Below are 27,512 nucleotides of genomic sequence, written 5' to 3'. Positions count from 1 at the left end.
AGAAATCCTTGCTGATCTATTGCATATCACCCAGAAATCTATCAGTAAATTGAGATCTACCTTCTGTCCAACCCAGTGCATAGCAACTGGAGGAGATTTAACTGTTCGCATGGGTGACTGTTGATGGGTGCTGTTATTTGCAATTTGCTCATGATATTATGACCGTCGCCTTTTGGACGTTTTAAGAACAGACATGGGGACTTGGGGGTGAGTGAAAAGATTATTTAACTGCTTGGTTTCTTCAGTTTAATAAACACATTTGCCATTTTGTGTGCAATTTCCTTTTAGCCAACATTCCTAATGCTTTGCACGCATAATGAGCAAAGTTAAGTAACTCAGGAAAAACATAATGAGCAAAGTTATCTACTAAGCAAGCTGTGTGCCATGTAACATTTCCTGGAGTTAGTAAACATATCAAGTTACATAATGCGTAACATTATCCAAAGTATCACCTTGTAGGTAGGGTAAAAAAATGTATTTGTTTGTAAATGTGCATGTTTTACTGTAGCAAATTTTTATGCTTCACTGTCTAGGAATTACAAATTACAAGGGAGAAGTTTCCTTTAAATCAGTGATTTAAATTGGCCCTCCAACTCTTGGTGTGTTAAATTGTGATTTAAGTGGCCTTGATTGTCCACCCTACCTGTGTAATTTGGGGAGTTACTCCATTCCAAGTCATTCTACCTCCCTGCTTAGGGACATCAACCAAGAGCTGTGTGCAAATGACCTTTCAAAATTCTCCACTGTTTTTTTGTTTGCTGAGAAATTAGGAGGACCATTTCACTCAATTTGTCCAGGGGGAGAAGAAATTATTTCACACTTCCTCATTAACAAAGCCCCCCTCCCCTGCCACTTGCTGCAAGTGGCTGCAGCAACATATGTACATACAGCCTGGCCACCATTTTGTGTTCTGCCTGATGCCTAATCCAGAATGCGGCAGCCAGACTGGTGACTGGGAGTGGCCACCGAGATCATATAATACCGCTCCTGAAAGACCTACATTGGCTCCCAGTACATTTCCGAGCACAATTCAAAGTGTTGGTGCTGGCCTTTAAAGCCTTAAATGGCCTCAGCCCTGTATACTGAAGGAGAGGCTCCACTTCCATTATTCAACCCGGACACTGAGGTCCAGCGCCGAGGGCCTTCTGGCAGTTCCCTCACTGTGAGAAGCGAAGCCAGGAGACCAGGCAGAGAGCCTTGTCAGTAGTGGCACCCACCCTGTGGAATCCCTCCCATCAGATGTTAAGGAAATAAACTATCTGACTTTTAGAAGATATCTGAAGGAAGCCTTGTTTATATTTGATGAATTATTGTACAGTGGTACCTCGGGTTACATACGCTTCAGGTTACATACACTTCAGGTTACAGACTCCACTAACCCAGAAATATTACCTCGGATTAAGAACTTTGCTTCAGGATGAGAACAGAAATCATGCTGCGGCGGTGCAGCGGCAGCAGGGGACCCCATTAGCTAAAGTGGTGCTTCAGGTTAAGAACAGTTTCAGGTTAAGAACGGACCTCCGGAGCAAATTAAGTACTTAACCCAAGGTACCACTGTATTTTAATATTTTGTTGGAAGCCGCCCAGAATGGCTGGGGAAACCTAGCCAGGTGGGTGGGCTATAAATAATAATATATTATTATTATTATTATTATTACTCATGGACCATTCCCCAGGGCCATGTGTGTGTGTGCGCGCACACACATGCATGTGTGTGTGTGTGTGTGCGCACGCACGTGTGTGTGTGTGCGTGCACGCACGTGTGTGTGCATGTGCATGCTAAATGGCAGCTGGACACCTTTAAAGGTGATTCCCTCAACCCCATTTTTGGCCAGAACTGCAGTAGATTTACAGGCAAGTTCATCATTTCAGAGGGAATTCATCCTGCCAAATTTCAGGATAGTTGTAGTGGTTCCTGGTCTCCGGGCCCTCCCCCCCCCCCGTCAGTTAACAACAGTTAGAAAGAAATGACTTTATCTTCCCTAGGGTTTTGAAAATATGAGATGTGTACACAAAAGCCCCTTGTCTGTAATTTGTCAGGCTTTATCGGCTCCAGTGGATCTAAAGTGCCTAGAAATTTCATTCACTTCTGTCAAAAGAAGAGAAAGGTTATAACCATTTTATGATTTCCCAATAGTGACAGGGTGGTAGTTGGAAACTAAGGGGACACTTATGGGCCCAAACTGCTTTGGACAGACGAAACAGACTCTTTTGGACCCCAAGCTAAATTGACCCCCAGTCTACAAAGTTATGAAATGCTTTGGACCGAAATGGACTGTTTTCCAAACACCAAACTGGTATCTGAACCAAATCTTGTGGTTGGTGTATACCACCAGAATACATCCTACGTCTACCAATACGTTCTTAAAGACCTGAATCTAATCTTTTTATGGAAACAGAGTCAACAGAGCTAGTAATTCATTTTTCCCCTGTTTTTTTAAAAAAACTACGTTAGTTGAGGGAAATGCTAGATGGGTACTCTTGAAGGGGACTTAAAATGACCTGGTGTGGACCACCTCCTTACTCTGCAAAGAATTTCTGTGATTTCAGGAAAACTGCTCATGGTATAATCTGCTACTCAGTACAATTGTGGATATTGCAGTCTGGTCTTAAGAAAAGAGATCTTAGCAGCAAGCTATCTTTTCTGCTCCATTAAAGGTATGTCTGTGAGGCTTTGCCGTAAGAAACTGACTGGCGTTAAGAAACTGTACAGCTGCAAGGAGAAATACTCCATCAGCTTTGCCACTTTTTTATGGCCTACTTTTCTGCTTTTATATTTGTGTCTGAACTCCACCCCTAGCTTAGACTATACGCTGAAAATAGGATGTTCTGAAATAGGATCTTTAACAAAGCTTCCACTAAGATGCTATATCATTTTATGAGGAACTTAAAATGTTTTTGGTTAGTATCAATGAAATCAGGAGTCTCTATTTCTGCAGTATTTGATAATGTGTAGCTGTGGACTAGATGGTGGTTGTGATTTTAGTCCTAGGTAAAGGCCCGTCGAGTCTGAATGGAATAAGGAGGTGCAGGGTGGCGGGGAGGGTATTCATTGCTCTCTTTCTCTTTCCAGCCTTGCAAAAAGTCCACAATAGTTAACTAGCCCTCCATGGTTTATTGCAATCAGAACAAGTAGCTGTGAGCCTTCTGGTTCTTCTTTTGATTAATCTCAGTAATGTCCAAACTCTTAACAGTACTGTAGTTAATATCAACTATGGTTTGCTTGAAACAAACCAGCTTCATCGCCCATGGTCTGAACTCTACCACATTTTCTGGGGGTTTTCAAAGTGATTTGTTGTATTTAATCAAAATTGGAAGCAGGAAGCTTCTTTTCTCCTTGTGGCTTTGCTGGAAGAAGAAAAGGCCCAAGTCTTGTGGATTATTCCTGGGACAATATCATTGTGGTTTTTATCATGACGCTTGATGTGTGGTTCTTTGCTTTTCTCTACAATATCTGTTTTGGTGAATCAGTTTTTCTTCAGGGAGCCATAACTATTGATACTACAGTGGTGCCTCGGGTTAAGAACTTAATTCATTCCAGAGGTCCGTTCTTAACCTGAAACTGTTCTTAACCTGAAGCACCACTTTAGCTAATGGGGCCTCCTGCTGCCGCTGTGCTGCTGGCACGCGATTTCTGTTCTCATCCTGAAGTAAAGTTCTTAACCCAAGGTACTATTTCTGGGTTAGCAGAGTCTGTAACCTGAAGCGTATGTAACCTGAAGCGTCTGTAACCCAAGGTACCACTGTATATTATAGAAATGTTTAAGTGTGCAGGATACTTCCCCCTTTTCCATCTGGTTTCCCTGGTTGCCATTTTAGCTGGGCATTTTGCAGCATGTACACAGTGAGTTACAGCTTCCAACTACGCATACATATCGTGATAGAGGGCTTGTATTTGGTTTGTTAAAATGTATGGTCTACATACTGATTTTCTACGTAGTTAGAATTTTTACGTGTGCTCTGGTGTTCCGTTGTGTCAGAAGAAGTTTAGTCCTGCTGGCCACATGACCCGGAAACCTGTCTGTGGACAAACACCAGCTCCCTCGTCCTGAAAGCAAGATGAGCACCGCAACCCCAGAGTCGCCTTTGACTGGACTTTACCTTTACCTTTTTTACCCTTATCTGTTGAAGAATAACAAAAAAAAGAATTATTGATAATATGAAGGCTAGCTTTTCCAGAGTAGACTTTTAACAGCTTGGGCCTGATTTCAGAATATTTAGGGCTGTATCTAACATTAGTCATATTAGGAGAAGTCTCATTTAAATTAATGGACATGTCTAACTTAGGCCCATTAATTTCAGTGGGTCTACTCTGAGTGGGAAAAAGTTGGATGCAACCCTTAGAATGCAGTGGAACAAACATCAGTGGGTAGGTTTTTCAAGTTTTTCCTCATCTACATAGATGCAGCCCACAGTCAGTTTGCATAGCATCTTTCTAGCATCTTAGATGGAATTGTTTTGAGGACTTCAAAGAAAGGCATAGAATAGATCACAAAAGTAACTTTATAATGTAACTGTTCCTTTTTAACATGTCTATCGGAGGGGGGGCCTAACAAAGATTCAGAACTGCATGCTTGCTGTGCAACAATATCATTGAGTTTAGGTTAATTAGTGTTCTTGCCTGTGATAGGTCTTTTGGTTTTCATTTCAACTTGTGAAAAGCCACACAGCGAGATTAGAGTATCAGCCTTTGAGACCCTGGATTTTCTTGGGAAGTCAGGGTTACTTATATTGATCACCGCAACAGAAGGATAGCAGTCTGTCTTGGTACCTGTACTCCTTTTTAAAGCCATTATACAGTGGCCTGTTTCTGTACCTTCAAAGGCACAGAGGAGCTTTCCTAACTTCTGTTTGCAGGAGTAGATGAAAGGCAAGAGATAGAGAGTTCTTGAGTTTCTTTTGTATAGCCTAAAGCTTCTATGCCATATTCCATACCCAGCATTTGGCTTCGTAGACTATGGGAAAGAACTTTTAATTCTCAAAGACAGGCAGAGCTGGAAAACTTTGTAGAGAAATTGCAGTGTAACTTGTGTTGCCAACTGCCTTTTACTCCTTGTGCTGCCTACACTTGGCTAAAGGAGAGAACTCCCAGTTTCCAGATGTTGGAAAGATTTCTCCTGGTCCAGTTTTTGTTCTTCCAGTGCCCATTTAAGTAAGTTGCACTGCAGCCCTAACAATGACTTCTTGAAAGTAAGTGCCACTCAGTTCAGTGGGGCTCGCTCCCAAGTTAGTGGGGTTAGGATTGCAGACACTCTCACTTTTTAGAAGTACAGTGGTATCTTGGTTCTCAAATTTAATCCCTTCCAGAAGTCCGTACCAAAACCAAAGCATTTCAAAACCAAGGCGCACTTTCCCATAGAAAGTAATGCAAAATGGATTAATCCATTCTAGACTTTTAAAAACAACCACTAAAACATGAATTTTACTATTTTACCTGGAGGCGGTTGGAGGATGGATGGCAGCTAATAGATTGAGGTTGAATCCTGACAAGACAGAAGTACTGTTTTTGGGGGACAGGGGGTGGGCGGGTGTGGGGGATTCCCTGGTCCTGAATGGGGTAACTGTGTCCCTGAAGGACCAGGTGCGCAGCCTGGGAGTCATTTTGGACTCACAGCTGTCCATGGAGGTGCAGGTTAATTCTGTGTCCAGGTCAGCTGTCTACCAGCTCCACCTGGTACGCAGGCTAAAACCCTACCTGCCCATGGACTGTCTCGCCAGAGTAGTGCATGCTCTAGTTATCTCCCGCTTGGACTACTGCAACGCGCTCTACGTGGGGCTACCTTTGAAGGTGACCCGGAAACTGCAATTAATCCAGAATGCGGCAGCTAGACTAGTGCCTGGGAGCAGCCGCCGGGACCACATAACACCGGTCCTGAGAGATCTGCATTGGCTCCCAGTACGTTTCCAAGCACAATTCAAAGTGTTGGTGCTGCCCTTTAAAGCCCTAAACGGCCTCGGTCCTGTATACCTGAAGGAGCGTCTCCACCCCCATCGTTCAGCCCGGACACTGAGATCCAGCGCCAAGGGCCTTCTGGCGGTTCCTTCATTGCGAAAAGTGAGGTTGCAGGGAACCAGACAGAGGGCCTTCTCAGTAGTGGCGCCCACCCTGTGGAACACCCTCCCTTCAGATGTGAAGGAAATAAGCAGCTATCCTATCTTTAAAAGACATCTGAAGGAAGCCCTATTCAGGGAAGTTTTTAATATTTAACACTGTACTGTTTTTAACACTTGATTGGGAGCTGCCCAGAGTGGCTGGGGAAACTCAGCCAGATGTTGTTGTTGTTGTTTAGTCATTTAGTTGTGTCTGACTCTTCGTGACCCCATGACCAGAGCACGCCAGGCACTCCTGTCTTCCACTGCCTCCCGCAGTTTGGTCAAACTCATGCTGGTAAATAAATTTATTATTATTATTATTATTATTATTATTATTATTATTATTTATATCTAACAAGACAATTGATCCATAAAATGAAAACAATAATCAATGTACTGTACTGCACTATAAAATAAATAAGACAGTATTGTAGATGATTAAAAAAATAAATAAAATAAAATTCTTACCTGCACTGATGATAGTCATTGTTTGGATGGGGGGCTTTTATCCATTTCTGCAGTCACACAATCAATAAATCAGTAGCTGAACTGGATTCCACACAGTCACAAAAACAAATTAACTAAAAAGAGCCTCAAAAACAAAAGCGCAAAATAATAGCAAAAACAAAAATGCCAAACTTAATCCATTCCAGAAGTCCTTTTGACCTCTGAAATGTTTGAAAACCAAGGCGCAGCTTCTGATTGGTGCAGGCGCCCTGGAAACAATAGCCAACAACCGCATCAGATGTTTGGCTTTCGAAAAACGTTCGAAAAACGGAACACTTACTTCCGGGTTTTCGGCATTTGAGAACCAAGACATTTGAGAACCAAGGTACCACTGTATAACCTTGGATACCCTTCCCCAATTTTCTCCTTGCACAAGTTCCTGCACATGGAGGAGGGCAGCGGTCGCAGTCACTGGGTCATCATGCCTCTCTGGCTTTATACCCAACCTCTGCATATCAGCATAATGTGGTACTGATGTGCATAGACATCCTTTCCAGAACTGCTAAATGTGGAAAGCTTGGGTCAGGACCATTGGACGTGGTCCTTCTTCCATTCATTATCACAGGAAGGGAATTTGTGAAAGGGGATTTCTGTCTTTTTGCCTATTAACAACCCGGTGTTTTGAGATTTGTCTTGACTTAGTCTTCTCTAACTTAGTTTTCTCTTGACCCACTGCAATCTGGCTTCTGCCTCCAGGAGTCCCCTCACAAAATCACCAATTATTTATTTTCTGCCTAATCTAAAGGTCTTTATTCAGCCCTTGTTCTTTTTGATCCAAGTGCGTGGATACAGTTTATCCCTTTCTCTTGCTTGACTCCCTTTATGCCCTTGGCTTCATTATCAGTGATTCCATCTTGCCATATATATCATTATTTCAAAAATTCATTATAGAGAATCTCTTCCTTTGCTTTGCTCTAAAGAGAGTGGGTAGGGGAGAACTTTGAGAAGAAGGAAAGAAAAGACACCTTAGCCTTTTTCCAAACTCAAATAAATAAATAAGCAAGCAAGCAAGCACAACACCCTGACCCCACAATGGAAAACCTCCATATAATTTTCTGCCCACTTTGCCAGACAGACAAAAAAATGACGCCTCTTTCATGGGGAGCAAAGACTTTTGCAAAAATAGGGGGTGGGGTTCAACACAGCACTTTAAAAATTAGTAAGCCTACAGGAATTTAGTAATTTGCATTCTGAGATGGAGAAAGTATGGGATTTATGAAATTGGGCATGATGATGAAATGGTGGTTGAATGTACTGTAGTTTGAGCAAAACAACAAGAAGAAACCTGGTCTGTCTATGGAAGCATTTTATTTAGTGAACCCTTGATAATGCCTTGCTGTTTTTTATTCTTCTCTTCTCGTCTCTTCCCTCCCCTAATGCAAAATTTAATAAGGTTTCATGGCAGCATAACCTTGGATGCAATATACATTTATATTGTGCCATAGCAATGGAAAACAGTTCCACAGTAACTCAAGATACCTTATGGACAAGTCCAATGTTGATTGTGGTAGCTTTTGAAACATATGAGGGACAGATCCACAAATGAAACTGTCAGTCGGTAGAGCATGAGACTCTTAATCTCGGGGTTGTGGGTTCAAGCCTCATGTTAGGCAAAAGATTCCTGCATTGCAGGGGGTTGGACTAGATGACCCTTGTGGTCCCTTCCATCTCTACAATTCATTTTCGGCAACCAAAATGGTCAAAGGCCTGGAAACGATGCCTTATGAGGAACGGCTAAGGGAGCTGGGCATGTTTAGCCTGGAGAAGAGGAGGTTAAGGGGTGATATGATAGCCATGTTCAAATATATAAAAGGATGTCACATAGAGGAGGGAGAAAGGTTGTTTTCTGCTGCTCCAGAGAAGCGGACACGGAGCAATGGATCCAAACTACAAGAAAGAAGATTCCACCTAAACATTAGGAAGAACTTCCTGACAGTAAGAGCTGTTCGACAGTGGAATTTGCTGCCAAGGAGTGTGGTGGAGTCTCCTTCTTTGGAGGTCTTTAAGCAGAGGCTTGACAACCATATGTCAGGAGTGCTCTGATGGTGTTTCCTGCTTGGCAGGGGGTTGGACTCGATGGCCCTTGTGGTCTCTTCCAACTCTATGATTCTATGATTCTGTGGTAGATGTGTCTGCACCAACATGCAGTAGGCCCTCTGTGTATGGTTCCGCCTTCACTTAACAACACTGTTCTGTTTATCTTGCTTTCCGATTTTTCAGATGCTTGCTTGGTTTATGTTTGGGAGTGTTGCTCTGCTTACTAACCAGAGTTCTTTAGGCAGCTTTAAAATACAATAAAATAGATAACGGTTACTAGGGCAGCACTAATATGCATAAGTCTTCCCTCTCATGGCCCAGTTGACTCTGGTGACCTGTAACTGGCTTTTAAAGCAACCAGATAGTAGTTGCTCAAAGCCTCAGGCTTCCTCACTAGGCTGCTGCTGCTGCTGACAGCTTCTGTTTCTGGTGAGAGATTCAGGAAACCCTGTGGGACCAAAGGGATTAGCAGATGCTTCTCTGCACCCCAAGTCATAAGATGTTCCAACTCTCACCCGGAGCCTGAATTGTTGCCTCTTATTTATTAAATGTAGCTATTCACTGAGAACCAGGCCTTTATTTGCTGGGCTCTAGGTGGGCCCTTTTTTTTTTACTATCAGGAAAGCCAGAAATATATTGCTTAACAAAATAATACATTTTTGTTTGAAGACATTTTAAAGGAGCAAAACTAATTATATAGTTTTGATGTATGGCACCACTTTAGAATCTCAAAGGAAATAACCAGATGAATCACACTTACTGAAGGCAGATGATTCTTATCTTTTCCTATCCCCTGCTTCTTTCTGTGTATCAGATTCGGCTTTATTCTAAATAATACATTGGGTTTTTATTAAAGAGATAAAGACTGGGTGTTTTGTTTACAAAGACAAGATATAAATTCTGTGTCAGGAAAAAGCATTATCTGACTTTGCCTAGGGAATCTCAATCTGGCAGAGGCTTGGGGTTGTCTCCAGCTGAGTTTTACTCAAAGTAGAGGCATTTAAATTATTGGATCCAAGACAGTATTTTCCATTAATTTCAATGGTCTACTCTTCAGTAGAGCTAATATTGGATGCAAACCTTGGCATTATGAGCACACAGCACTTGACAGTCTTATTTAGGATGCTGCACAACTGGTTTTATATTTTCAAAACAGTAACTTGGTTTCCTGAAGTGCAAATGGCTGAAAGCCTAATGGGTGGTGGTGGAAGGTTTCGAGGCACAACAGAGGAATCCGAAGAAGCTAGCTTTTTCACAGCATCATAGTTATGGTTGTGTGCCTGTGGCTAGGTCCATAATGTGCCCCTGCTTTTTTTGTGGGACAGATGACTACAGTGGTACCTCGGGTTAAGTACTTAATTCATTCCGGAGGTCCATTCTTAACCTGAAGCACCACTTTAGCTAATGGTGCCTCCTGCTACCACCAAGCCACAGGAGCACGATTTCTGTTCTCATCCTGAAGCAAAGTTCTTCACTATTTCTGGGTTAGCGGAGTCTGTAACTTGAAGCGTCTGTAACCTGAAACATATGTAACCCGAGGTACCACTGTATTTAGATGGCCTTGTGTTCAGTTGGAGTCAGTGCTAGTTTGCATTGTCTTGTACTAGCATCTATGAAGTCTCTGGCACTGTTTGGCTGCGCTGATGTGCAAACGTTCTAGCTCCTTGTAGATCAAAGTGGTCAGAATATTTTCCTTCTCTTGTGAGAGCAAGAGTTTCTGCCTGGCAGAGTGGCATTATGTTTTTAATTTCTGGAGTAGAACATCTTATTTCTTTCAACATGCCAAATAGGGTGTATATGCTTACATTTGTTGTAAAACTGTTGATCTATCATTCACATTTGAATGTTCAAGGGGAAGGCAAGTGAATAAGAGATCATGTTCATCAAGTTGTTTTCTGATTTAAGATGCTAAATAATGTAAAGTGTTTCAATTGTTGCATTTGAGCCCAGAAGCCTGGATTGGCAGCAGGCACGTGGGCTTGCCGATCAGAAAGTCGGCGGTTCGAATTCCCGCGACGGGGTGAGCTCCCGTTGCTTGGTCCCTGCTCCTGCCAACCTAGCAGTTCGAAAGCACGTCAAAATGCAAGTAGATAAATAGGTACCACTCCGGCAGGAAGGTAAACGGTGCTTCCGTACGCTGCTCTCGTTCGCCAGAAGTGGCTTTGTCATGCCAGCCACATGACCCGGAAGCTGTATGCCGGCTCCCTCGGCCAATAAAGTGAGATGAGCGCCGCAACCCCAGGGTCAGCCATGACTGGACCTAATGGTCAGGGGTCCCTTTACCTTACTTTACCTCTGATCCAGCCTCTGTTCTCTTGTGCTTCATTGAGCTGCGAAGACACATTTTTCTTCAGGTAATGTGAGAACTTGAAAATCAGTCCTCCTCAGCATGGGTTGGTTAGGCCGATAAAGAAAGCTACTATCCCTACTGCAACCTTCATCATCATCATTTTATTTGTATGCACCTTTCCACAGTTAAAAACAATGCTCAAGGCAGCTTACAACATGACAAGATTTACATAATTACAAAAGTCATAAACAATAAACCACATCAAAAAAATACACAACCAAATGGAAAACAATTTCCACATAGATCAAAATCTAAAACTAAGAATGCAGCATTAATATCACAGTTTAAAATGCCATAGGTAAAAAATAATAGCAATAAAAAAAATAATGCTTTTGTTTTGTTTTCCTTATAGGCTACAACCTTCTACATATTTATTCAACCCTTTCCAAGTCACAACCTTTTATCTAAATACCAAGCCAATTATCTATTCCTGTTTCCCCACCAGTGACTATAGATAAGCATGGAACAATATACATTTTATTTTATTTTATTTGGAGGAACAGTTCATCCCCCTGTTTAAACCGTGGCAATTTTCCCTCTAAGTAATAATAATGATGATGATGATGATGATGATAATAATTTATTACTTATACCACGCCCAATCCACTTGTTCTAAAGTGATTGTGGAAGTTACGATGCTCGCTGCTGTTTTAGAGATTATTGGCAGGTTTATTGTGTTTTAGTATATTGTTTAGTTGTTTTTATTTTTATTTTTCTTTTATACTGCGAGCCACTCTGTGATTTTAAATGAAGAGTGGCAGGTTAAATAAGGTTAAACTCTGTATATCTCAGTACAGTAGAACCTCGGGTAATGTAAAGTTCGGGTTGCGAAAGCGGCAAACCCGGAAGTATTTTTCTGGCTTTCGCCACTTGCGCATGTGCAGAAGTGCTCTATCGTGCTGCATGCATGTGCAGAACAGGCACCTCCAGTTGCACAAACCTCAGAATCTGAGCGGAGCTCCGGAACGGATCCTGTCCGCAACTGGAGGTACCACTGTATAAGTAGTGCTCTGCTGCAGAAGTAGTAAATAACTTTTCTTAGACCGGATATCCAAAAGGAACATCCAGTTCAACACGAGCATGGGCGTTTTCTGTGGTGGCTTCCCATCTATGGACTACTTTCCCCAAAGATGCTTGCCTGGTGCTACCATTACATATCTTTAGGCAACAGGTGAAAATATTCCTCTTTACCCAGGCCTTTGGCCATTATATAATCTATGGCCTGTCAAATGGGAGAGGTGACTGTTATTATGATTATTTTATTATTCGGCTTTGTATTATGTTTTTTATGATGATGTGTAAATTATGTTCTTCGTGTTGCACACTATCCAGGATCTTTGAATAAAGGGTGGTATATAAATCGTCATCATCACATTAATCAGATTCCATAATTTGGGCATCTGTGTCCAGGGCAGCTGTTTACCAGGTCCATCTGGTACACAGACTGAGACCCTATCTGCCTGTGGACTGCCTCGCCAGCATGGTGCATGCTCTGGTTATCTCCTGCTTGGACTATTGCAATGTGCTCTACATGGGCTACCTTTGAAGGTGACCCGGAAACTACAACTAATCCAGAATGCAGCAGCTAGACTGGTGACTGGGAGTGGCCGCCGAGACCACATAGCACCGGTCTTGAAAGACCTACATTGGCTCCCAGTATGTTTCCGAGCACAATTCAAAGTGTTGGTGCTGACCTTTAAAGCCCTAAACGGCCTCAGTCCAGTATATCTGAAGGAGCGTCTCCACCCCATCATTCTACGCGGACACTGAGGTCCACACCGAAGACCTTCTGGCGGTTCCCTCACTGTTAGAAGCCAAGTTACAGGGAACCAGGCAGAGGGCCTTCTCGGTAGTGGCACCCTCCCTGTGGAACCCCCTCCCACCAGATGTCAAAGAGAACAACTACCAGACTTTCAGAAGACATCTGAAGGCAGCCCTGTTTAGGGAAGCTTTTAATGTTTGATGTATTACAGTATTTTAATATTTTTTGGAAGCCACCCAGAGTGGCTGGGGAAGCCCAGCCAGATGGGCGGGGTATACATAATAAATTATTATTATTATTATTATTATTATTATTATTATTATTAGGCAGATTGCCTCATATCACATTTCTGTATACTAAAGAATAAACTTCTCATATGGTGGCTCCCGTCAAAAGCTACATTGCCATGCACAGGAGCCTGTCTTCACTTTAAGAAAGTAATATAGGACTATTGCAAAATCCATCACTGGAGGAGCTGTTTCACTTTTATTTGCTGATTTGCATATATAAAAGAGCTGCTTGACTGATGGTCCCTCCGATCAATAACATACTCCATCTTCCACTGACAGCCAAAGAGCAGGAGGAGAGAGGAAAGCCTGACATAGCAAATAAATAACCTCGCAGATGTAGAAAATGCCATAAGAGTTGGAACAGCTTCTTAAGCAGAAGTAATTATTTTATCGAACTTCGTGAAATAGGTCTGATTCAAAGTTTGCCAAAGTCAGAGAAAGGGCTTCTTGTTTTGCAGGACTATTTTTATGTCATATATTTTGCCTCACTCCACTCTGATTACTTATTGAAACACATTTGAATGGTCATAGAAACTGTGAATGCACTACCATGATCTTGGAAGATTCAGAGTTTGGAAAGAGAAGCTTACTTTTTTGTCTTATGGCAAGCAAGCATATTTTCCGCAGGTCCTGTAAGACAGAGTTGTTCCGCCTGGCTTTTGGCTTGGAGCCAATTTGATTCCCTCCCTCCCTCCCTCTCTTTCTTTCTTTTTTCTTTTCCTTTCTCCTCCCGTGATGAGGCTACATTTTAATATTTTAATGTCTCAATATTTTAATGTTGTATTTTATTTTTGTTTTTAAGTTGTAATCATTCAACTTGTTTTTATTATTGCTTGTTAGCTGCCCTGAGCCTGGCCTTGGCTGGGGAGAGCGGGGTATAAATAAAAATTATTATTATTATTATTATTATTATTATTATTATTATTATTATTATCATTGTCTTTTTATTCATCAAATCTTACATTTAGCTACTCCCCGGGGGGAGGGAGTGGCAGCACTGCAACTGGACCTTGCAAAAAATAAACAAATAAACTTTGTGGTGAGTTCCCCCAGTTTTTTCCAGAAAAAAGCACTGCTTAAGACCATCAACATGGCATTGATTTAAATGTAATGACAGGAAGATAGTTGGACACAGTTACTGGAGCTGGGGTCAGACATTGTTTCATTCCAATTTCCGCAGTGATAACATTTAAACAAGAGAATACTAGGAATGACTCAAGTCTGCTGAGATGATGTGCCAGTAAACAACTGTGTATGATCAGGCACAGGAGCTATAAAACTACTGTGTTGTCAGTTATCACAACCTGTAGCATTACAATTGCAATGCAAGAAAACTCAAGACGTTGGTTGGGTTAGCAGGCATCAATAATAAATAATAATAATATATTTTATTTATATCCTGCCCTCCCCAGCCGAAGCCGGGCTCAGGGCGGCTAACAATAATAAAATAATACAACATTCTAAAATTGTTTCATTATAAAATTAATTCAAATCAAATTGATGGCAACCATTGGGCTAGAGTTCTGTGAAGATTGCCAAAGGAGGGAGTCAGGCTGTGCCCTGGCCAAAGGCCTGGTGGAACAGCTCTGTCTTGCAGGCCCTGCAGAAAGATGTCAAGTCCCGCAGGGCCCTAGTCTCTTGTGACAGAGTGTTCCACCAGATTGGAGCCACAGCCAAAAAAGCCTTGGCTCTAGTTGAGGCCAGCCTAACCTCTCTGTGGCCTGGGACCTTCAAGATGTTTTTGTTTGAAGACTAAATTCCCCTGTGGGACATACCAGGAGAGGCGGTCCCATAGGTACGAGGGTCCTAGGCCGTATAGGGCTTTAAAGGTTAAAACCAGCACCTTAAACCTGATCCTGTACTCCACCGGGAGCCAGTGCAGCTGGTATAGCACCGGGTGAATGTGATCTCGCAGCGAGGACCCCGTAAGGAGTCTCACCGTGGCATTCTGCAGCTGGAGTTTCTGGGTCAGTCTCCAGGGCAGCCCCACGTAGAGTGAGTTACAATAATCCAGTCTGGAGGTGACCGTCGCGTGGATCACAGTGGCTAGGTCAGGGCAAGAGAGGTAAGGAGCCAACTGCTTAACTTGGTGGAGATGAAAAAAATGCCGCCTTTGTTAAAACTGCAATCTGCACCTCCATGGAAAGGGAGGTGTCAAAGATTACACCCAAACTCTTAATGGACGGTGCTGGCACTAATTGTGCCCCCGCAAGAGATGGGAGTTGCCACCCCAATCCCATATCGTCCCGTCCCAGCCAAAGGATCTCTGTCTTTGAAGGATTTAACTTCAACCAGCTCCCACGTAACCCTCCAGCCACAGCTTCCAAGCATCTGATCAGTGTGTCTGGGGCCAAGTCAGGAGGGCCATCCATCAACAGATAGAGTTGGGTGTCATCAGTATCCTGATGGCAGCCCAATGCTACTGCTTTGGCAACAGCCAGATTCATAGCACGACTTGTAGGCAAAGCCATACTGTAACAGGTAGCACAACTGACATTAATTTGTCTAGAGTCATGGAGTCATCAGCTTGGTGTAACCCCACTTGATTGATACATTTCTCCAAGGAGTTATAATGGGATTGTAGCTAATATAGCACCACATAGGATGGGCTTGCTCTCTCTGTCGAAACAGATGATTCTTTGTGGCTTTGTCAGAGCCAAATAAATCTGTAAGACAGGCACGTAAGGGAATTAAGATATGGGCAGTGCTGGTTCAGTTTTCTATTTTTAAAGCTCTACTTTGCAGTTGGCATCAGTAGCCCAATTGCAAGGTCAGCCTTGCTTTGGAGAGAGGCAGGCATCCTGCCATCCTGTCAGATGGGTATGAGATTAAATAGCAGAGGCCCACTGTGAAATGTGTACACCGGGCAGGATGCTCAGCAAGGGGTATTCTTGTGGCTATCTCATTTTGATTTCTCAGCCCTGTGTTTTGGCGATTTTTGTTACTAATCCAGCTTTGGTGTGGATTAAGGTTTGAAGCAAATACCCGCCTTCCTTACTCATCTTTCAAGGCCTCATGGCCTTTTGCATCAGACTGATTGGAGGAATGAGGGAAACCACATGCCTCTCCTACCCCCTCCTTCCTTTCAATGCGTGCCTGCAAAATCGAGCCTCCTTTCATTCCATGGAGAATGTCGAGTCCTGCTTTGGTGGCATCAGAATCTGTTTCAGTGCATGGCATGGCAGAGTGCAAATTCATGTCAGCCATTTGCTTCATGCACAATTTTCTCTAGTGTGTTTTCCCTGGACTGGTGTCAAATGTAGAGATGTCGCGGTTCAAAGAAGAACATCCCTTTGGAAATGAACTCTCCAATTTGCCTGCTTGATAGCATAGATGTTGCCTTAGTTTTCCTGTCAGTCCCTGTAATTCAGGATTGGTTCTGACAGTGCTTTCTATCACCCCTCCATTATTTTAAGTGACCTTCAGATGGTATCACTGGCTCCCTAATCTTGGGTATGTTCTCTAACACATCTCACCTCCTTGCAGCCCAACAGAATATTAGCAGTCATCGTGAGCCTTTCTGTAACATGTAGTTGCTGGTACAGCATGATTTAGGATTGGGATGGTAGTGTTTTTTTTCTGGGACTTTCTGTTTAGTATGTTTAACTTGATGCTTCTTGACCTGATAAGGATTTTATAAATATAGAGTACTGGCACAGTGTTTGCTAGGTTGCTGGCTCCCTTCTATACAGTTGCACTGTCAACCAGACATTTAGCACAAAACCATGATAATCTGGCTTTCTTGTTCATCTGGAGCGGGGTGTGTGTGTGAGAAAGTATTTTCAACTTTCCCCTCAACTTTCCCTGCACAGTAAGCATGGCTTATGCAGTGCCCAGCCTTCTCTGTACATGGAGGTTCTCTATGCAGTTCAGAAACCTCTTCAATTCCTGCTGCAGGTAGGTAAAGGTAAAGGCCCGCTGGACGGTTAAGTCCAGTCAAAGACGACTATGGGGTGCAGCACTCATCTCACTTTTCAGGCTGAAGGAGCTGGTGTTTGTCCACAGATAGCTTTCTGGGTCATGTGGCCAGCATGACTAAACCGCAACTGGCACAATGGAACACCGTGATGGAAACCAGAATGCACAGAAATGCCGTTTACCTTCCCACTGCAGCGGTACCCAATGCTTTAGAAAAACAGCACTGCCGGTACCTATTTATCTACTTGCACTGGTGTGCTTTTGAACTGCTAGGTTGGCAGGAGCTGGGACAGAGCAACAGGAGCTCTGTGGGGATTCGAACAGCCAACCTTCTGATCAGCAATCTCAAGAGGCTCAGTGGTTTAGACCACAGTGCCACCAGCGTCCCATTATACTTTATTATGCTTAATGTGACAATGGTGATGGCAAAGGCATGGGCAGCAGTGCATCTTTGGTGGTGGCAGCTCAGAACTCATCCCCCTACAGACCCTTTCGCCATGCTTGCCATCTACACATAACACACGTAATCTCAATATTGGATTGGCTTCTTCAGTACTTGTTCCTAGATAAGCTACACATTTTTCTCTGTTTGGCAACTCAGTGTTTGTTTTGGGGGTTCAAGGTCTGCTGTGCTTTCACAAATGCATTGCAAGGTACTTGGAGGGCCATTCACATGCAAGCAAACTGTGCAAGACATCCTTTTAGACCAATTCTCAGCTTATGCTTGCATGTAAGCCTCATTGACACAAATAGGACCTGCTATCCAATTTGAGAATTGAAGCACGGTCTCCACTACCAATTCTTGTTGGTTCTGCACAAGGCAGTCGTAATCGTTTTTGTATTTTCAGGATGTTGTGAAAGCAATATGGAAGACTGTAGTTATCAAAATTTTGAAAACATTTTGCCCTATTTTTATTGTTTTCATTTTTTCCCCTACAGCTCAGCAAAATTCACCAAAAATCCATGAAGGCTGGTGGGCTTATAAAGAGGTGGTCCAGGGAAGTTTTGTTCCAGGTAGGTGCTAAGTTTCCAATCCAGTGGTTGTGTGGGTTGCTGCTCTTTTCTGGCATATTTACCAGCATGTACTATTTGATATCATATTTAACAGACTGAGAAGTACTGATACCTGTACACTTGTGCATTGTAACAAAAATCTGAAGAACACATCAGATCAGCACTATATTTTTCACTTCAGCCAAAGATGCATTGTTACATATTTGGAAGGCCTTGTGGCTTTCTAACTTCCTTGATTCCCTCCCCCCAAACAGTACATCTTAAGCTTCTTTTATGTGAAGTCAGGGGAGGAACAACAAAGCTTGCCGCTGCCTTCGGCTGCAGTTGTGTGCATTCAGTCCTCACTGAAATCTGTGGGGCCCTTCGTTTCAAGAGATCTTAGAAAGGCAGACTCTTTTAATTTTTTTCTGAGCATTTTCCAGAGAACGACAGCCGCAAGTGTAGAAAAAAATGATCCTAAATAATGAAACAATAGGGGAGACTGCATTGTAATTGTAGGGGGAGAGTGATTCCGCAAAGAATAGAATGCTGGTCTATCTTCCACTTGGCTATGTTGATGATTCAAAGTCTAGGAGTGTTTTCTTTGGCTCAAACAACAGGCACCTTCCAAGACTAGGAGATTTTCTTTGGGCATATGCATTTGTGAACTAGAACTCCTTGTTGGATGCGTGGAATGTGGTTCTCAGTTGCCAGGTTGCGTGTGTGTGTGTACACATATATACATGGGTGCAAAGGGGGAAAGATGTAAAGGTTGGCATTAAGTGAAAATAGAACACATCAGTCTGACAATTCTATTAGTATTTGAAAGCGTGGAAAATGAACTTTCACTGAAACAGTGCACAGTGATAACACAATCATCTTGGCAGTGTTGAATGGGATAGGGAACCATTGTCTCTATTCAGACCCAAATGAATAAAAATTCCCAGAAAGGTGAATATATTCAGTAAGGATTCTGCAGGCAAGGGGAATTTCTCAGGATATTTAGATATTTTGGAATGAGATAATTGGAAATATGGATACTGGTATATGCTAAGTACTATAAAACCTAGAGGGAAGATGCAGTTTTCCCTTCTGTCTGGGATATGTGGGCACATGTCAGAGAGTTGTGATAAGCCCAGTATTTCTTTATGCATGTCCATTATGAGTCCCCAACTGATTTGGACATACTCAGTCTTTAGCGCTGCCACACCAGTTTACATATTTACGTAAATTTACATTTACGTAAATTGCATGCTGACCGTTAGATCAGAGAGCTTATTACACAGCACATACCTTTGCCATATATTATTAAAAATGCCAAACAAAAATGTCTTCTTCCCACAGTGACTAAGGGCTTGTGTACCCAACTATTCTAGGATAACAACTCACAACTTGACATAATCCTCTGATTTTGCTTCAGCCCCTGAACATCTAAACAAGATAGAAGCGGGTTGCAAGAGAGCCCACTATGACTAGCAAGATTAAAGGCTCTTTCATCCTGGAATTGGTGATCATGTAAATAGTAGCAGACTGTATATCTCTGGTATATGAATTTTGTAGAAAAACAAAGTGATTTGTGAATGGCCTTCGATACTCATTAGTAGTAGAAGTAGCCTACTATTCTCACTGAGGGCATATGTTTGAACATCCTGGAAAAATGTATATTCCTCCCTGCTATCTCATTCTTCTTTCAACTACAGAGTTACAGGGATTAAATGTGGGACCTCATGCAAACAAAGCATATGTTCTATCACTGAGCTATGGTTTCTTCCCTGTATTATACAGAATGTGTGCATGGTATTAACTAGTTCACATTTTCAAATGTCAGTGCATAATATTGGCTTTCTGAATGCATCTTAGAAACACTTGAATTAACAAACAATAAAAAAGAACCGCAACTGTTTCTCAGGAGTGCAAAGCAACTGCAAATCCATTTTGTCAGCCTCTGCCTGGAATGCCCGGCAAACTCAAAGCTACTCCCTAAATGTCCAAGTGTATAACTAGAATATTAAGTAGAACATGCTAAGCAATTCCAGATTCATTCTCCAGGTCCTGCAGAGATTTGTCTTTGGTGAGCACTTCATAAAATGCAATCATATGTTCCATTCTGTTTTCGTTATTTGCTCCAGAGGCTGACAGGCCATGTTAGCGATGTGTTCAGTGACTGCCTTTTAGTTTTTGTTTATCCTTTTCCTAAATCCCAAGAACATGTAGAGATTTGCAGTAATGTATCCAAAGGAGATGTTTCTCTTGGTCTAATATCACTTGATTTGGGCAGCTTTGAAACAATTGAGAGTGAGCATGCTTCCATTAAGGAATTAATAATCAGTTGATATATATTTAGGTATTTGTATTTGGAAGTGAGAGCTGGACCATAAAGAAGGCTGATCGCTGAAGAATTGATGCTTTTGAATTATGGTGCTGGAGGAGACTCTTGAGAGTCCCATGGACTGCAAGAAGATCAAACCTCTCCATTCTTAAGGAAATCAGCCCTGAGTGCTCACTGGAAGGAAAGAACCTTTTGGCTGAGGCTCCAATACTTTGGCCACCTCATGAGAAGAGAAGACTCCTTGGAAAAGACCCTGATGTTGGGAAAGATGGAGGGCACAAGGAGAAGGGGACGACAGAGGACGAGATGGTTGGACAGTGTTCTTGAAGCTACGAACATGAGTTTGACCAAACTGCGGGAGGCAGTGGAAGACAGGAGTGCCTGGCGTGCTCTGGTCCATGGGGTCACGAAGAGTCGGACACGACTAAACGACTAAACAACGACAACATTTGTATTTGATTCAATTAAAAAGGCATCTACAAAGCATCAGTGCTACGGGTGGGGAACCTAGGACCTTCCAGATGTTGTTTGACCCCTAACTCACATCAGCGCCAATCAGCATGGCCAAAGTCTGGGATGATGAGAATGGCCGCTTACCCAGTCCTGGGGTGTGTGGCGGTTGTGGCCCATCGCAACTGGTCCTGACCCCCCAGGAGCAATACTGGGCTGGGCGACTGACAGTTGGGAAATCCCTGTGGTGGCCACTAAGGAGGTCAGGAGTTTCTGCCAGTCCCAGTTTTCAATTCAGGCCAATCCATGGGGTTGGGACTTTGCAGCCTCAGCCCCAGTCAAGATGGCCAATGTCTAGGGGATGAAAACTGTAATCAAACAGCATTTGGAAGGCCACAGGTTCTCCATACTTGTTATACGCAGTGCAGTTGTTATTAAAAATGAAGGGCCACAGCCATTTTGTACATTGGATGGATTTCAGTCCCTGTTCATTGTTTTGTTATACCTTCCATATCGTTGGTTCAGACATATACCTCCAGAGCTGCGTTTTTATTTCTCTCACGATAATACGTGTTGGCATAGCATGGTTGTTTTTAGGAATAGCATTCACCTGAGAGACTCCAATATGGAAGCAAGAATTGCTTTTTTCTTCCAAGTGTGTGGGGGAAATGCAGATACTGAACTCTGTGCAAGTACAGTGTCGTATTGCTTTCTTTTCCCTGTACTGCATGTCCTCACACAGGTTGTTTATATAACCCCGGGCCAAAAGAAGTCGTAGGAGGCCCATTATTTGTAACTTGCCTGATAGTCAGTTTTGAGATTGTTCAAGACACTGCCTCACAAAGTCTGGCCTTCTGGCCTTTTCTTTGTGAAAAGCTTGTAGCTGACCTGAAAAGCGCTTTTGTGAAGTGTATCAAAATGCCTTCTAGAAGTAAATGCCACTCATTGACAATTTGGGAGAAAAGATTCTGCATTTGCAATGGAACCCAGGTAGCAGAGTGAATTTTTGGGAGTCTTGAGCAGAAAGCAAACATACCAGAATGTGACCCCCTGCATGATAATTCTTTGGAGATCATGAACCAGTCTCACCGTATTTTTGAAATCCTTGTAATCAGTTCTGCCTTCTCTGATAACTGCTGGAATAGAGAGAAAGATAATTTGCAAATCATTGAGTTTTCTTATTTATCACATTTGCTTCCTCTCTTTTTCCATAGGATCTCAGGGTAGCTTATATGGGATATCCCAACAGCCACCCTGTGAGTGATAGCCAGTGGCCCTAAAACCACCTAGTGAGCTTCATGCCCGCGCTGGGGTTCAAATCCAGGTTTACCTGATCTGAGTTCACCACTGTCTCTGGGCCATTGATATACAGCCAATTTGTACATTTCACAAGTGGCATGGTTTTTACATCATCAGATCCCACACCAGTCTGGTAGCATTTGACATGTGCAAGCCACATGTCTGGAGTCTATGACAATTCTTCATGCCAGTTCCGTTGGATCTAGCCAATATTGCTGTTGAGGGGGTTGCAAGAAACAAAAGGGGACATCCCAAGGATGCTTTGAAACATTTTCCTCCCTCATGGTACCCAAGGTGGCATATTTTATGTTCCCAAGCAGTCGCCCATCCAGGCACTGCCCAGACCCAGGGAGCCAGAACCGCTTAGCTTCAGCAATGTGGTCCCTTCCAGGGGTCAGCAAAATTTTTCAGCAGGGGGCCAGTCCACTGTCCCTCAGACCTTGTGGGGGGCCGGAATATATTTTGAAGGGGGGGGGGGGAATGAACGAATTCCTATGCCCCACAAATAACACAGAGAGGCATTTTAAATAAAAGGACACATTGTGATCCGGGCTTCATCAGGTGGGGGAAGGCTGCAATAATCTACCGTATTTTTGCCCTATAGGACGCACCTTTCCCCTTCCGAAGTCGCGTCAGTCTCCCGAGGGTTGCATGGAGCTGCCTGCATTCCGAAGCCTGGGGCGCGCTGAAGAGCGTGCCTGGGCTTTGCGCAGCTCTCTGCAAGCCTGGGGAGACTGGCGCGACTTCCCGTCGGGCTCCCTAGGCTTGCGGATAGCAGACTGTTCTCGGGGGTGGAGTTGGGGGAAGCTCAGGCTTCCCCCGCGCCAGCCCCGCGCCTGGGGAGGGGGAATAATTTTTTTTCTTTATTCCCCCCCCCCAAAAAAAACTAGGTGCGTCCTATGGGGCGAAAAATATGGTATGTTAAACCCATTCTTTGCTGCTTTAGAGCTGTCCAAGGTGCTGAAAGCATATGGTTCTGCAAGGGTTGCAGTAGAAAAGACTGCTAGCAGCTTTGTGTTTCAAATGGTCATCCTACATATAAAAAGGGAGGAATATTCAAGAGGAATTGAGTACTTTAAAGATATATTTGCTTGAAAACAAAGGTTGCTGCCCAGAAGTCATTACTTGTAGCAGTTCACCCCAATTAGATAGATTTGCTATAAAGTGGTTTTAGAAATGCAAACATTACACAACATTACGGCCACTTCTTGCACCCTGATCTCGATTACAAAGGGTGCATAAATCAAGCCACAGATATATTAGTATCATTATAACAGTCCCATACTATGAACTGATAAGCATAATTTATAGCACCACTGTGCATAAAGCGTTTTCTTCCATAAACGCAAATGGCGAGTGCGGTTTTAAAACTTGTCTGAAGTCATTCTTCACTGGAATTTGGAGGCTGTTGAGTGAGACATGCGGCTTTGCCTTCTGTTGCTTGCATTCTTGCATAGACAGGCTGCTCACAGGGGGCTGCTATATGGATCAGCACTCCTTGCTTTGATTCAGCTGTCTTGTCTCAGAGGCCCCAGCAAGCTTTTCTATGCTAATATCCCAAAAATGAACTTCAATCAGGGCATCTGCCATCATTCAGCATGTGGGATGGGAATTTTATTGGAATTAATTATCTCAGATCAGTGCTTGGCTGCTGTGACATCTCGCCTTACAATTTGGAGGCTCGCACAAGATGGACAGTGGTAGCAGTAATTGCTCCTTCAGTGCTGTGATCTACCGTTTTGCATAGTGAATTTTGCATTACTTGCAAAAGTCAGAGCCACAGGGCATGAACACCACCCAACGAAAGGGACTCTGAGAAAATGCAAACCAGTATTTTTAGTTAGAATGTTAATTGACATTCTAACAGCCTCCTGCAAGGCTCATACATATGATATCAGTGCCTAGGATAGGTCAGTAACTGGTTCATTTTGCTTTCCTTCCCTCCATCCCCACTTCTAAGAAAGACAAGACCCTGTTCAGGAGCCTAGCAGATTCCACAGTGGACTTGGGCAACAGTTTATTTCCTCATATACAAGACAGATTAAGGTTTATATATTTAGGATCCACCTTGTTTCTGTGCTTGTAAATTGTTTTGAACTGTTTTTAATATTGAGTTCTAATATTGTAACTCCCCCTGGGACATTAGGGTGAAGGACAGGTAATAAATTAGAATAACTGAATGTTGATTGAATGGTGTAGCCTTCCACTTGCTAACTTGACCCTTGTCCATCATGACAAGGGGATCGGCCAGCTCTGTTGAGGTTGCATTTTAATGTATTTTTGTGTGTGGGCATCCTTAAAGGAGATAGTCACAAGCCTGCTCTTAAAGACCCCTGGGTGTAACTACCATGCATTGAAATTCTTCCGCTTTCCAATTCTTTCACCCAGGTATAGTGGGGGAGGGGGAGTTAATTCATTGATATATTTTCTTCTTATTTTTCAGCACAGCCACACAAATTTGTTCTTTTGCACTGTGTGATTTATTTCTTTTTAGGGATGTTTTCACAAATGCCAGCCTAGCAAAGGGAACTAAATATAAGCACCCCACTTAACTGGTTGTTGCATAGTACCTCTCTTGGGTGGAGGAATGAATAGTGTGTTGACAATAGCATGAAGAGACCCACACATCACTGTGCACTCCAAATAAATGTTAGTCGCTATATACTAAGGCACTTTTGAGAAGCTGTTACAGTTTCATTACTTAAATACAGAATAATAGGATTTTTATGGCATATAGTGTTTATTGTTTGCCCAAAGCTCTGTGTTCCCTTAATTATGTTTTATCAGATGTAAGATTTAGTGAATTGTTATTGCATGCCATTGCTCATTTTATGGGATGAAGACAAGGCAGAATTCAACTGCAATCCCATTAAAAAAAAAAAATCTCTTCCTGATACAATGCTTCCCTATAGGAGTTCATTATAGATTCACAGAGCCATGCCTTTAGAGAGCCCAAGTGCTGATCAGCACAAATTACTGGAAATTTCCAAAGTGATCCATCATGTACCTCACACTCTAGGTCAGAGGTGGGGAACCCACGAATCAACTTTGACAGGTAGGCAGGGCAAACCCACCTGTCAATCACATGATAGGACTATGCCATCACATGGATGACAGGTGAGTTCCTACCTGTCAAAATCCCTTGCGCAGGTTTCCCAAGTGCTTGGCAGCCACCTGGTTGTTGGGTGCTCACGAAACACAGCACAGGGAGTGTTGCCAGCCCTATCCCCATTGGTTCCCAAAATTTGCAACATAGGATGAGTGAAGCCTTCCTTCTCCTCCTCTCCATCAGCTCTTGAGGAGGGGGAGAAAGAAGTCTGATTTGCAAATATCGGCTGCGAGAAATAGAAGACTCAGATACCACTCTGAGCCTTTTTTTTAATTTTAGCATTGCGCTTGTCATTTTGCTCTTTAATTTTTAATTCAATTGGGCTGAACCCCGTAACACTGCAGCGTGTCTGCTCTCAGGCAGGCTACTGGACAATAGAAGCATCTAGGGTTAAGAATTCAGGGGAAAGTCAAGCTTCCAGGTATTTTAATTTGCTCTTCAAGTTGGTTAACTGGAACATACATTAAAATAAAGTAATAGAGGAAATGGACTCCCTGGAGAGAATTTTTGAAGAGAATTTTTGCTTCTTCTAACTTTCCTGTTTTGTGATGGCTTTGGTGGGCAGAGGAAGCTGAAACCAGTAAATCTGGAAAGTTTGGTTGGGATAAAGGGCTTAATCAAAGGATGGTTGCAATCAAATGGACTTTTATCCACAGATACCAAGTGGATTTGGCAGATATCTTAAATCAGGATGAATATGATCAATATGATTTAAATCTTTGATTAAAACCATTTTAATTACTAACAAAATGGCTCATTTGATATAAATCTGTGATTTAAGTCTCCTGTTTTGAAAATCATAGATGTCTTTTTTTGGAACAGGTGTGCTGGCCAATTGATTGGTATAAGAAATAAAACCTATTGGTTGGCAACAAAATAGGCTGCCTTTATGCAGCCTAAGAATGGAATCTAAAACTCCTGGCCAGGCAGCACACATGCCTTTTGCATTGTACAACTATGCAGGTAACTCACAATTTACGTGCATTTAATTTGTGCGTATTTAGCTTTACCTGCTAAAGGGTGTGGAAAGGGGGCAGGTGTCCAGGAAGGGAAGACTTTGGCAACCCTACCTGCCATTAAACCCATTGTGCTTTGACTATATCCAGTTTTGGCTTTATGTGCTATGCCGGAACACAACCCCAGTGTAAGAGTCACCTATATCTATGTAGAGCAGGGTGGACTAACATTTTTTAATCCATAACCCCTCCATGGGCCACATGCTAGCCATGTGTGCACACGCGCGTACACACGCACACACACAAACACACATATGTGCCCCCTACCACTCTGTTTCTTTCCCAGATTAAGGAATTCCACCCCAACACACATACAGACCACATCATCCATAGACCAGACATGCTCTTTAGAAAACAACTTGACGAGCATATGGAAAGATGGTGTACATATTGAAAGATGCAGGGCAATATCACTTAACTTAGTTGCAAAGTAATCATGTAAGGTAAAGGTAAAGGTACCCCTGCCCGTACAGGCCAGTCGTCACCGACTCTTGGGTTGTGCACCCATCTCACTTAAGAGGCCGGGGGCCAGCGCTGTCCGGAGACACTTCCGGGTCACGTGGCCAACGTGACGAAGCTGCTCTAGCGAGCCTGCACCAGCGCAGCACACAGAAACGCCGTTTACCTTCCCGCTATAAAGCGGTACCTATTTATCTACTTGCACTTAGGGGTGCTTTCGAACTGCTAGGTGGGCAGGAGCTGGGACCGAAAGACAGGAGCTCACCCTGCCGCGGGGATTCGAACCGCCGACCATGCGATTGGCAAGTCCTAGGCACTGAGGTTTTACCCACAGTGCCACTCACGTCCCTAAAAGACCAGTGCATTTTAGGACGCAAGTCATCAGTGGAAATAAAGTGATTGTGAAAGTTCAGGTATGTAGTCTCAGTGGATGATCCTGGTCTGATGCAGAATGGCCTATCCTTATTTCTCATGACTGATCACTTGCCAGTTCCTGGATTAATTGTAATACTTGACTAATTGCAGGGGTGCCTACTTAAATAAAATATTGGGTGGGTGGGGCAGGTAAACCCTGCCCCCCATAATCAATCACATGATGTGACACACACACACACCATTTGAATGGCAATGCCCATGAACTTTTTTGGGGGGGGCTTGGCCCCCTCAAATATTTTTTTGGGGGGCGAAGGGACCTTGGCCCCTAGGAGTTGGCTCCTATGACCTATTGTATCATTTGCAAGGCTTAACCCCAGACTAGACATTTCCCCACCTGGTTTTCTCTTACGGCACTGAGATGTTGCACAATATGGAAAATACAGAGGCTATTTCTAAATGAAGATGGCGGAGGCAGCAAACTTGTTGGATGGTGGTGTTTTGCATGGTTTCAGTCCCTGACATATG

General features: G+C 43.1%; 1 protein-coding gene across 3 annotated transcripts in view; it reads left to right on the top strand.

Annotated features, from left to right (window-relative positions):
• CA10 (carbonic anhydrase 10) overlaps positions 1–27,512 on the top strand; it is a 325,456-nt gene that overhangs the window by 45,563 nt on the left and 252,381 nt on the right. For all 3 annotated transcript variants that reach the window (XM_081898906.1, XM_081898907.1, XM_081898908.1), the window contains exon 3: positions 17,897–17,971. In XM_081898906.1, coding sequence (XP_081755032.1) covers positions 17,897–17,971 — 75 coding nt within the window. The remainder of the gene's footprint in view (positions 1–17,896; positions 17,972–27,512) is intronic.

The sequence above is a fragment of the Podarcis melisellensis genome (genome assembly GCF_964234715.1).
Source record: "Podarcis melisellensis genome assembly, chromosome: 2".
NCBI lineage: Eukaryota > Metazoa > Chordata > Lepidosauria > Squamata > Lacertidae > Podarcis > Podarcis melisellensis.
This window is presented reverse-complemented; position numbering and strand designations above follow the sequence as displayed.